Here is an 11,576-nt window from a genome sequence, read left to right on the forward strand (position 1 = left end):
TTGGTATCAGGTTATCCCAAACATCAAAAATACGAAAACAAAAGATCGTATACCTGTGCTCTGATACCACTAAATTGTCACGCCCCAGAGGAGTCCCTGTCCGTGAAAATTTCGGCAGCATCTCCCCTGTATGGTGGACAATCTGAAACTTTTCTACATCTCACAAATACCTCATCCACAGGCGGCTGGAATAATAACAACAAAATAAAACATCACCACGCAGTTATATATAATCTATTCAACCTCTGGCTGTCACAACCACGCAGTTAAGATAATTTAACAGTAAAATAATACTCTGACTCGAAATCCACCCTACTCCACTACACTCGTAAAACTCAAATCTGACGAACTCATCTCTTCTGCCATCCAGGCAGGCATGTAGTAGAATAAAATTCAAATCCAAATCCATCGCAATAATAAAATCCATACAATATCCATAAGCAGAATAATCCAAAACATATCATGTTCAAAACAGTCTAGAACAGAAAAGAAACCAAAGAAAACCAAACATATCCTCGAGGTCCGCAGGGACCAGCACTACGTGCAGTGAGGACTAGCGACTTGAACTCCCTCCGGACAGCATCAACCTGAAAATAACAACAATGGAGGCGGGGTGAGTCCAACACTCAGCAGGTACAATTGATATGCAAAGTAAAGAAACAACACCTAGCACTAATCATGCGTCGGTCTCGATAAGAAGATAAAATGCATCAAGTAAGCAGGAGAATCTACTAACCGAGTCCCGAGTATAAGGTCAAGCAGTCCAGAGTGGTATAGGGATCATATGCATGTTAAACATAGGTATCCAAACAATATGCGGCATATAAATGCAGCAACCACAAACACAAGCAATAAATACATCATGCATATGATGCCAATGATGCGTCCTGGTCACCCGACGCCAATCGATCATCTCATACAAAAGTGAGGCCGAGTGGGTAGTGTGACAACAGTGCACTCTGTCGTCACTACTCACGATGGTGACCGAGTGGACGGGATCTTGTCGAGTACACCTATCCTCCTACCCCAAATCATAGATGGGGGAGCGCAATGCTCTCAACTCCCGGTACACGATGACGGGGAGGAATCCCTGCCGGATAACACGTTGTGTCACACTACCCATGAGCGGACCAACGGTGCCTAACAGAGTCCCTGCTGCAACACACTCTGCCTGAATCGACCACTAACCCATGAGTGGTGGTGTGTGCAGATCCATATAACTGGCGATGTGCTCAACAATAATGGAGCGGACTATCGCACAGCATGCAATCATGCAAATGATGCATGGTAATAACCATATAAACATCCTGACCTAATCCATATATATAGAAAAGTGCACCCAAGGTCAACGAATCATATCGAATCAAAGGTACACAGAAGGTATAAAAACCTAGGTCCTGAACATGGTGAAGCATGGTATATCACTACCCCCTATAAGCATGTATAAACAGGTAAAGTATACATGGGATGCAAAATAAATCAATCAATCAAACATGTACCAAGATTTGGGTAGTGATTAACCGAAAGAAATAAAGGACATAATTAATGCAACCTGTTAATTTCATTTACTAAGCATATCAAAGACAAAAAGTTAAAAGTACCCGCCTCCGATAAAATGGTCCAAATCTGACTCTGAGATACTCGTCTCGCGTCAAGGTCCTGTATATTAAACATAAGGTCTAGTTTAGCTAATTCTATCATACCACAATTAGCCAAATTAAATTCTAATCCAATTTAAGAAGTTCTAAATTGGATCCAACTAATCCATCCAACAAAATTAATGAACCCTAATTAAATAAAATCAGTGGGTCCACCAGGGTTAGTTCCTAAACCCTAATCATAACATGAGATTAAAAAAAATCTAAAGCTAATCCAAACTACCAATCTCCAACATATACCAAATCAATATACACGAAGCTCAAAAACCCTAAACCTTACCTTAAATTTTTCGATGCCTCAGTGTTGCTTCTTGATCCACAACCGAAGTAGGAGCAGCACATCCATCTTTTGGTCAGAACAGAACCAGCTTGGTTGCTTAGAAGAATCACCCAATCAATAACATTCAACTTGGAGCACCAATAATTGTTCTCCAACTTGTTGATGCTTGGTCAACAACATGATCATCAATGTTGAATCAATTTTCTTGAGTTGTCTGCACGCTCCAATCAGCAACACCCTTCTTGGTCAGAAACCCAAAATGAACTACTTCAGGTTGCTGTTCTCATGCGGCGTGGAGTGTTTCTTGGGCGACGGCAGCAAGAAAAGGAGAGTTGTGAAGAATCTCAGTGGCTGGCATGGAGAAGACAACCGACGTGCAGATTAGGGCAGAGAGAAAGGGAAATGGGGGTCGGCGAAACAGACTCGGCGGTAGCACGATCAAATCTAGGGCACGGCTGGGATGCTCGGTTGGGCTCGTTTTGGGGCGTCGGTGAGGTGGCGGAGCAAAGTGGCGCCGTCGGGTGGTTTGTGCCGGCAGAGGGAGAGAAGAAGAAGGAGTGGAGGCTCGGTCAGGTTGTGAACCCAACCTAGGGATCAGGAAATCGGCCAAATCAGGCGGTGATGGCTCGCCCGGCAGTGGCTCGTGCTCGCCGGCGCTTGTGCAGGGACGGAGGAGAAGGGAGAAGGGAAGAAGTAGAAGGAGAAGTGGCGATCGTGTTGGCTTGGGAGAAGACAACCGCAGGTTCGGCGAGGATGGGGAAAAGGAACGGGAAAAAGAAATAAAAGAAAAGGAAAAGAATTTTAAAAGGAAAATAAAACATTTCCTCAATTATATGGGTAACCTAAACAGACTTTCCCGGGGCCCAGTTTTTCATCCCCGTAAACTCGCACATAAGGTCTCCGAAAAATTCCCGAAAAATGTCCAAAAATTCCGGAAAATTCCCTTATTCATAATCACCTATTTCCGATATTTTACAGCCTATGTTAAAACTGTCTATCTATTCGTTTATGTCTATCTATTCACAACGGATAAAACCGTTGTCTTTTATCACTTTTTACAAAAACAATTCGTTGTGGTTTACCTAGTTTTTACAAAAATTTTAACTGTTGTCTTTAATGTTCATTAATACCAAACAACCAATCTTATTTTACTATAAGCAAACTACCAATACAAAACTAAATATTTACTACATTAAATCCAAAATAAACATCCATATATAATTCATCTTGTAGCCACATATACAAAAATATACAAAATGAGTTGTTACTCATCAAAATACACATGTTTTCTATTACTCTCCATATACACTAAATCACATGTTTCCCCTTTGCTGTTCTCCATATGGATTTTAATTTACAAAATAGCAAGGCAAGCTACATCTAACAAAGCTCACTTCTTGCATAAAAAAAACTCAAGCTGCCTCACGAATTGGCAGACCTGCAAGAGAAAAATGAACAATGCTAATAAGTAAAAATAGAGAACTTAGACTTTTGCTAGGGAAGTTCTGATGCCTGAGGAACCTATCAAGATGTCATTTATGTCTCTCTTTATTATTGTATTTAACTAGCAACTAAAAAAGATGATAAAAAAAAGATTAGTATCACTCATACGCCTAGATTTACCTGACAGTGGATTTTTGGCATTGGTTGGTGATCACTAAATATCATCTGCATTGATAAGATATTACTCCTAACAGTGGTAGTAGAATGAAGAAGGAAGATAGTGAGCTTGTAGCAAATAAGATATTTAAGTTTTTAAAATAATTTTGAAATTTAAGTTTTAAAATAATTTTGAAATTTAAGTTTTTAAAATAATTTTGAAATTTAAGTTTTAAAACAATTTTGAAATTTAAGTTTTAAAACAATTTTGAAATTTAAGTTTTAAAACAATTTTGAAATTTAAGTTTTAAAACAATTTTGAAATTTAAGTTTTAAAATAATTTTGAAATTTAAGTTTAAATAATTTTGAAATTTAAGTTTTTAAAATAATTTTGAAATTTAAGTTTTAAAACAATTTTGAAATTTAAGTTTTTAAAATAATTTTGAAATTTAAGTTTTTAAAATAATTTTTGAAATAGAGGTAATTAATTTAATTTTAATTTCTTAGTCATCTCACCTGATCTAGATTGTCAATCAGGGAATCCTATAATTGTTGTGAGATGAATTATTGTTGAATTTAAGGGTCTGGTTTAACTTTGTGTTAGATTCAGTTTTAGCTTTGGGTTCAACAAGTAAGCATTCTTTGGATAAACTTTTGGGCTATGGTGAGTCACTCGGAGCTCATTAAAGTAACCATGCCTTCGAGGTTTTCCAAATAGTCCTACTCATTGAACTTAATACTAAACCTTAGTCTAACTAGTTAGGATCCATTTAAGGGTAGTTTCGGTCAGTTCTACTTGGCCAAATGCACCAGGTCGAAGTCATATCTTCCTAGACATGCGATGCCCAAGCTTCCCTAACGTACTATCATCCAAAAACTTCACCAGTACTATGGTTCAAGTTAAAACTAGCCCTTTTTAAACTAGCCTTAATTACCCTGCCGGGTAATCTATTCTTGTTTTACCCATTTCGGGTAAATTAGGTTCAGTTACCCTGTCGGGTAGTTCAGTTGGAAGTGCCAGCTAGTTTGGATCCACCATCTATTTTTGAATTTTGGATTTGGAGTTTAATTAATTTTTTTTTTAATTTTGATTTTGAATTTAAAATTTAATTTTGAATTTTTAACATCGATTTTGAATTTTGAATTTAATTTCAAATTTTTTAATTTTGATTTTGAATTTAAAATTTAATTTTTAATTTTGAATTTAAAATTTAATTTTGAATTTTGAATTTTGAATTTGAATTTTGAATTTAATTTTGAATTTTTTAATTTTGATTTTGAATTTAAAATTTAATTTCAAAATTTTAATATCGATTTCCTTTTAGCTTTCCCTAGATCATAGCCTCGATCTGGTCCATCGAGGTAGTGTATTTGATCCTTCGGAACCCAGTATTGGCCAAGTCCAACTTGATTGATTAATTTAGACTTGGGGACCCATGCTTGGACTAATTTACTACCTTGTTTGTTTATTAAGGATAAATAAGATCTATATTTCTTTTTACTTCTATATCCCAGTCCAGTTCTGTTGTAGACGGCTCTTTGTGTTCCAAGAATTAGGTCCAAATTCTTGGATCCCAGAGAAAACCGTTCTAACATATTTTTTAAGTCTTTTAACTGATTTTTCAAGCTAGAGTTTTCTTCCTCAAGTTTTTGAACTTGAGTAGAATTTTCAATTTGAACTTGATCAGGTAAAGAATTAGTGTTTGTCACTTCTTTAAGGACGGCTACTTCCTTTAGAAGTGATTTAATCCTAAGATTTGATTTAGCTAGTTTGCGAAGTAAGTAATTAACTAAATTATTAAGCCTTGGAATACTTACATTGGAGTCTGGCCCTTCTGAAACGGATTCGGATCCGTGGCTTTGCTCGGACTCGGCTTCTGACTCGCTCTCGATGATCTGGTCCCGAGCCATCAGTGCGAGTAGACTTGTTTGATCAAGTTCATCGTTGTCGTCCTCTGAAGAAGATTCGTCCCAGGTTGCTTTCAGGGCCTTCTTTCTTCTTTGCTTTTTGGCCTCCTTTTGGTTGGGACAGTTGGCTTTGATATGCCCCTTCTGGTTGCACCCATAACACGTGACTTCGAATTTTACCTTTGAGTTCGGTTGGGCCTCCCTAGACTGAACTGCCTTCTTCAGATCTTTCTTGTTGAAGCCCTTCTTCTTCCTGTAGAGCTTCTTCACAAGGTTCACGAGTTCGTTGGTCAATTCATCCTCTGAATCTTCTGAGTCGGATTCGTCTTCTGATTCCGATTCAATTTTTCGCCGTACTCTTGATTCCCGTGTTCGACTCGTACCTGCAACCAAAGCAATACCCTTCTCGGAAGGCTGTGCATGAGTTTGTTCATGAAGTTTAAAATCAAAAAATAACTCGTCTAACTTTAAAGAAGATAAGTCTTTGGAGACCTTGTAGGCATCTACCATTGATGCCCACAATGTACTCCTTGGAAACGAATTTAATGCGTACCTTATGACGTCCCGGTTTTCGACTCTCTGTCCAATTGCATGAAGGGAGTTAAGAATGTCCTGGATGCGTGCGTGAAGCTGGCTCGCCGTCTCACCTTCCTGCATTTTTAAATTATATAATTTATTAAATAATAAATCTCTTTTACTTACTTTTGTGTCCGTTGTGCCCTCGTTGAGTTCGATCAGCTTTTCCCAGAGTTCCTTTGCGGTTGAAAAGGGACCGACTCTGTTGAGCTCCTCCTTGGTAAGACCGCACTGGATGGTGCAGGCAGCTTTGGCGTCGGCTTCCACCTTTTTGATGAAGGCTGGTTCCCAATTCTCACAGGATGTAGGCTTACCGTCTGTATCAGTTGGTAGTTGAAGTCCTGTCTTGACTATCATCTAGGTGTCGAACTGGATCTTCAGATATATCTCCATTTGCCCCTTCCAATATCCGAAGTCTTCTCCGGAAAATAGTGGGGGATGAACAGTGCTATATCCTTCTTGTTGAGTCATTTTAGACCTAGATAAGCAAAAACAGAAAGATCTATTCCAAGACTGTGTCTTGGATTAGTAGTGCGGGAGGAAAAAAAATAACGAGCTCAAATGGTATTGACCAACTTTGAGTAACACTGATTAAAAAAAATTAGAACTTTAGCTAATTAGCTAATTTCTAATTGACTCCGAAACAAAATACCACGAAAAAAAACGTTTTGAATGGTGGTTGCACCAGTTCAAAACAACCCCGCTCTGATATCAATTGTTGGATCGAGACCGCGCTAGAGGGGGGGGGGGGTGAATAGCGCTCGTGGCTAATTCGTTTTTCAAATCGGAAGACTATCGGAGTTTAAAACAAGCAGCGGAATAAAGAACAAACACACAGAGAGAGACACAAGAGATTTTACTTCGTTCGGAGCCTAAGGCGACTCCTACTCGAAGGCCCGCGATCCTTGATCGCTTTCCGTGGGCAACAACTATAAGCTCGTTGAAATATTACAATTATGAGTACAAAAAGCTATAAGTATTATACCGACAAAAAGAAATGCTAAATCTGAAGCTTCGGGTCGTCGGGCACTTGTAGCAGCACTTTGGAACGTCTTTTGGAGCAGCACGTTGATGAGAGATCACTTGGTATTCGTTGTATTGAAGTGCTGGTCGAAACCCCCTTATAAAGGGTGTTCAAGGCGCCTTGAAGGCTGTTCAAGGCGCCTCCATGCTGCCGAATCCTCTGCGTGGATCAAGCTTGAACTGGTCGAAGTTCATCTTCTTAAGGCGCCTTAAACCTCACTCAAGGCCCCTTCCAAGGCGCCTTCTGCCTGCTTCAAGGCGCCTCCAGTGGTGCTTCGAAGCCAGCTTAGCTTTTGCACCCGAGGCGCCTCCAAGCTCCATGGAGGCGCCTCGGACACTGTTCATCCGAGGCTTTAGGTTGCTCTTTTGCACCTGCAAGATACGTTAGTCCCAAACACTATCCTGCAGCACAAAGTTAGCACAATAAACATGATAAATGAAGTATAGACAGTCTCCGGACTGTCCGAGTCTGACTTCGGATAGGTTGACCCGACGCCTACTGTTCCCTCTACGGGGAACGCGTCCTCACCTACTCCACTCAGGAGATTTACCTGTTGCCAGTGCGATCCTCCAGATCGACTGGACTTTTTCTCAGCACTCGATACTTCTGGACTTTCTGCTGGACATCCGCTTCCCCGGCTAGTCCAGACTTTCACCTGGTTCGCAACACCAGGACTTTCCACCTAGGGTTACCACCCCCTAGGACTTTTGCCTGAAGACATCGACCTGCCAAGACTTTCCGCATAGGGTTACCACCCCCTATGACCTAGAGTTACCACCTCCTAGGGTTTTTCTCTTTGCCTAACCATAGCTAGGACTTACCTGACATCCTCAAGTAGACTTGTTAGAAAACAAAACACCTTAACTTTGAATCCTTTGCCATTATCAAAACACGAGTTCGATCGTCGGATGCTTCCCGCACCAACAAATATGACTGGGAGGGGTGGTGAGAGAGACCCCCAAGGAAATAAACTTTATGCTTTAGGGATGAGCATTCCAGCACCATCATCAGTGACAGTGGGTGAACTCATAGCCATCCATGAAGGGGTGAGGTTTGCTTACTTGCGAGGGCTGCCAAGATTCCGAGTTATTTCTGACTCATTAAACATCGTATAAGCAGTAACAGAGGTTGATGAGTACCTTCATTACATAGGGTCTCGTATTCGACTAATTCAAAGACTTATGGATGTGACACAAGCCATAAACTTAGAATATGTTAGACGATCCATAAATTTTGTGATGCATAATTTTGCTCATTTTGCTCCTTCTTACCCCTCTTCACTTGTCTGGGAGAGTACGTAGGAAATTTTCTGCTTGGATGGAAATATTATAATTTAACGTTTAACTTTTTTAAAAAAGTTACAACTTTTCTCTCAAAAATTAAAATAGAAAATTTTCCATTTATTTAATTGGATAAAACATTATATATAGATAGGTGATTACAAATTTTATTACGACGGTATCCATCCTCCCGTCTACAACAACAAGAGTACAAGAACATGTGTGCATTCCTTCTAGATTTGGATAGGTTCGAATAACATCAAAATAATTTGAGACTTAGTTTCTCCATCCGACTTGCCATATCCATCCCCATCATTATAAAAGAAGTGTGCCGTTCGAGAGATGTTGATTGCTATATTTTTGAAGTACTCCTCCAATGGAGAATCCCAACCAAGAGATCCATTCAATTCTCTCCAATATTTTCGTATCAATTCTCTTATCTCCCTACGTGCCACTTCCTCTGAAACACCTTTCTCATGCATGTAACATTGAATACATTTTGCCACGTCGCCTCTTTCTATCTCATCCTGTGGTAAGTAAATATTGTTAGATTATATTCCAATGAGTGTAATTATTTCGATATGAGTTTCGATATCCTACTTATCTTATCTTATCTTATCTTATCTTATCTTATCTTATGGTGCTATAATTTTTTTTTTTTTTAATTTTTTTAAAAATTTCTTTAGCTTTAATAGTATAACCTAAAATCCAAACTTTAAATCTAAAGACTAAACCCTATGTTTTAAAAAATTTTATTAAATAAATATATATATCTATATTACCGTGGAAGTGCCCATATCGTCGTAAAGACGAGCAAGTGTGCTGCAAGAGCGTGTGATATGATAGTAACTAGGAAATTTTTTCAAGGCCTCTCCAGTTAAGTCTTTGCCCATGCAGTAAGCATTGAATAGCATGATCGGATTAGAGATTGATACCCAACCATTCTCCAAGTACTCTTGGAGCTTGGGAGTTTGTACATGGTGGAACCATTTTGCTTCCTCAAAGTATGCTTTGCATAGATTTCCCCACTGAAAATTTAATATACCAACAATTGATTAATAACAAAGAAGCAAAACGAAGAAAATTGAAATAGTATTTATAATTTAATTTACTTCTTTCTTTAAGCCAGGCACAATGTCCAAGCCTTTCTCCTTCATCACCCAGTAACCTTCTTCGTGCACCATGTTGAAGAGTGCAAAGAAACATAGTTTCATGTACTCTGGAAGCTTGTCCATGGCAGTTAAGTCCCATCTGCAACAAAACTCACTCGATCTTAGATGGATAGTCGTGATGAAATATATATACATGACTTGACGATGATGGTGAATGTGCTGGTGTCACCTGTCGACGACATCAGTAAAGAGCTGGAGTTCATCCAAGGTTCCATAAACATCGTAAATATCATCAATCACTGTAATAAAACAGATTGCCTTTGTGTCCATCAATCTGCATCTCCGGTTATCTGGTTCATAAGTGAAACCAACTGTCCACAGATAGCCCTCGGTTAATCTGTTCCTAGAAAATGGCAGCTTCTCTGAAAGCCCGAGCCCGGACCACCATCTGCATGTAAAAAGTAATTAAACTTTGAAATTGTTATTATAAAAACATCGAAAGTTTGATTAATTAGATGCAGTTAATTTACCTGGAGAGCTCTCTAAGTTCACTCTTGTACGCGTCCTGAACCATATTGAAGTCGAGCTTAGCAAACTCCAGGAGAAGAGGGTTGATGGTGTCGTCTCCACGGAATGCTTCAATGAACCACCTGTGCTGCACTCTCTCCAGCCGCCAATTCAGTGGAATCTGCAGCGCATGGGCTACCTGATCTCTGAGACCGCCAGACTCAGGAACAGATACTTCCTCCATGAATTCTTTCAGCTGCTCAGTCGCGAAATCCATGGCTTCCTTTAGCACAGTCTCTCCTTCCTTCTCGATGTAGGAAGCTTCGTACAGACTCAGAAGCCCTCTGATCTGGTTCTCACAGCGAACTTCGAAGTTTCCAATCTCGTCTCTAAATGTCTCGAACAAATCTAAGTAATTTTGCAGACAGCAACCGACATGATCACAATTGTGAAGCGATTGATTATATTAATTAGTGATCGATCATTGATTAATTAATTACCTTGTGAAACAGAGAAGCCATTTGCTCTGAGGAACCTGAAGAGCAGCGCCGTGGCATGCAGATCATCCTTCAGCTGCGAGCTCACATGGTCTAAAGAAGCATGAAGACGACTTAAAACTTCTACAATCTCGTCTTTGAAGTGGTAAGCCACGCCGAGCTGCTGCAGGTGGTCGATCAGTTGAAGCTGCTCTGCTACTTGTTGCTTCTCACGTATCAGATTCCTGGTCTGCTCCTTTAGTACGTTTATTCTCTCACGATTCTCTTCTCGTTTTACCTGCAGAAAACAAAACAAAAGGTTACACATAACAAATTTCGACTATCGACCGACGACGACTACGCTCACATGCATACTTACCGTGGAGTTGCCCGTGAGGGATTGCACACGCTCGTCCGTCCATATGCTTGGCTGATAATTCCCTGACCGCCGCGACGGATCGCAAATAGACATTGCTTGACGAGTAGCCATTTCCGCTCTTGTTTGCAGTAAAAAAAATCTTAAATCTTAACAACAATTTAATTTGGTGGAAGGAGAATAACGAGCGCAGCGTATATATAAGCGTACTCATGATGCATATTGAAACATCAGCATGACAATATTAATTTATTATATAAGCATACTCATGTACGTATATTTTAATTTACTATTAAAATTTTAATATCTTATTTTCAAATGGCAATTAGTGATTTTTTTATATAAAAATAATAACATGACGTCTTAAAAAAAAGAGGATAATAAATGTATTTAAAAAAAATGAGGATGATAAGAAAATAACATACCATACCAACCAGATGCGAATCGACTCGGTCAATCGATGATGGCTTTGACTTCTTATGTCATTTTAGCTAAATAGAAATTGGCCAATGTACTAAATGTCATCTTGGAGATAAAAGTAATAAAATATGCCGTTATTTCTTCTAGGAGATAAAACTAGATATGAACAAAAAATAATGAGGAATTTTTATTTTTTATTTTAAAATGCAGACACAACACTAATAAAATAATGCCATGGTTTGTATGATGTTAGCTTTGTTAATAGTTAGAGAGAGAACCCTAAAGGTATTTTGGTGATTTTAAAACTCCAGCAAACATTTTAAAAAGACAAAATTGGAGGTGTTTATTCAAATTTATTC

The 11,576-nt window shown here is 39.0% G+C and overlaps 1 protein-coding gene across 1 annotated transcript; it reads right to left on the reverse strand.

Annotated features, from left to right (window-relative positions):
• Window positions 1-8,464: 8,464 nt before the first annotated feature.
• LOC122034850 (terpene synthase 10-like) lies at window positions 8,465-10,945 on the reverse strand. Its single transcript, XM_042594214.1, has 7 exons — window positions 10,801-10,945; window positions 10,446-10,719; window positions 9,969-10,353; window positions 9,668-9,886; window positions 9,439-9,577; window positions 9,109-9,354; window positions 8,465-8,853 (listed from the first exon to the last, which is right to left on the reverse strand). The coding sequence occupies exons 1-7, from the start codon at window positions 10,909-10,911 to the stop codon at window positions 8,560-8,562; spliced, it is 1,668 nt and encodes a 555-aa protein (XP_042450148.1). The 5' UTR covers window positions 10,912-10,945; the 3' UTR covers window positions 8,465-8,559.
• Between the last annotated feature and the right edge of the window lie 631 nt (window positions 10,946-11,576).

The sequence above is a fragment of the Zingiber officinale genome, chromosome 11B, assembly GCF_018446385.1.
Source record: "Zingiber officinale cultivar Zhangliang chromosome 11B, Zo_v1.1, whole genome shotgun sequence".
In the NCBI taxonomy this organism is placed as follows: Eukaryota; Viridiplantae; Streptophyta; class Magnoliopsida; order Zingiberales; family Zingiberaceae; genus Zingiber; species Zingiber officinale.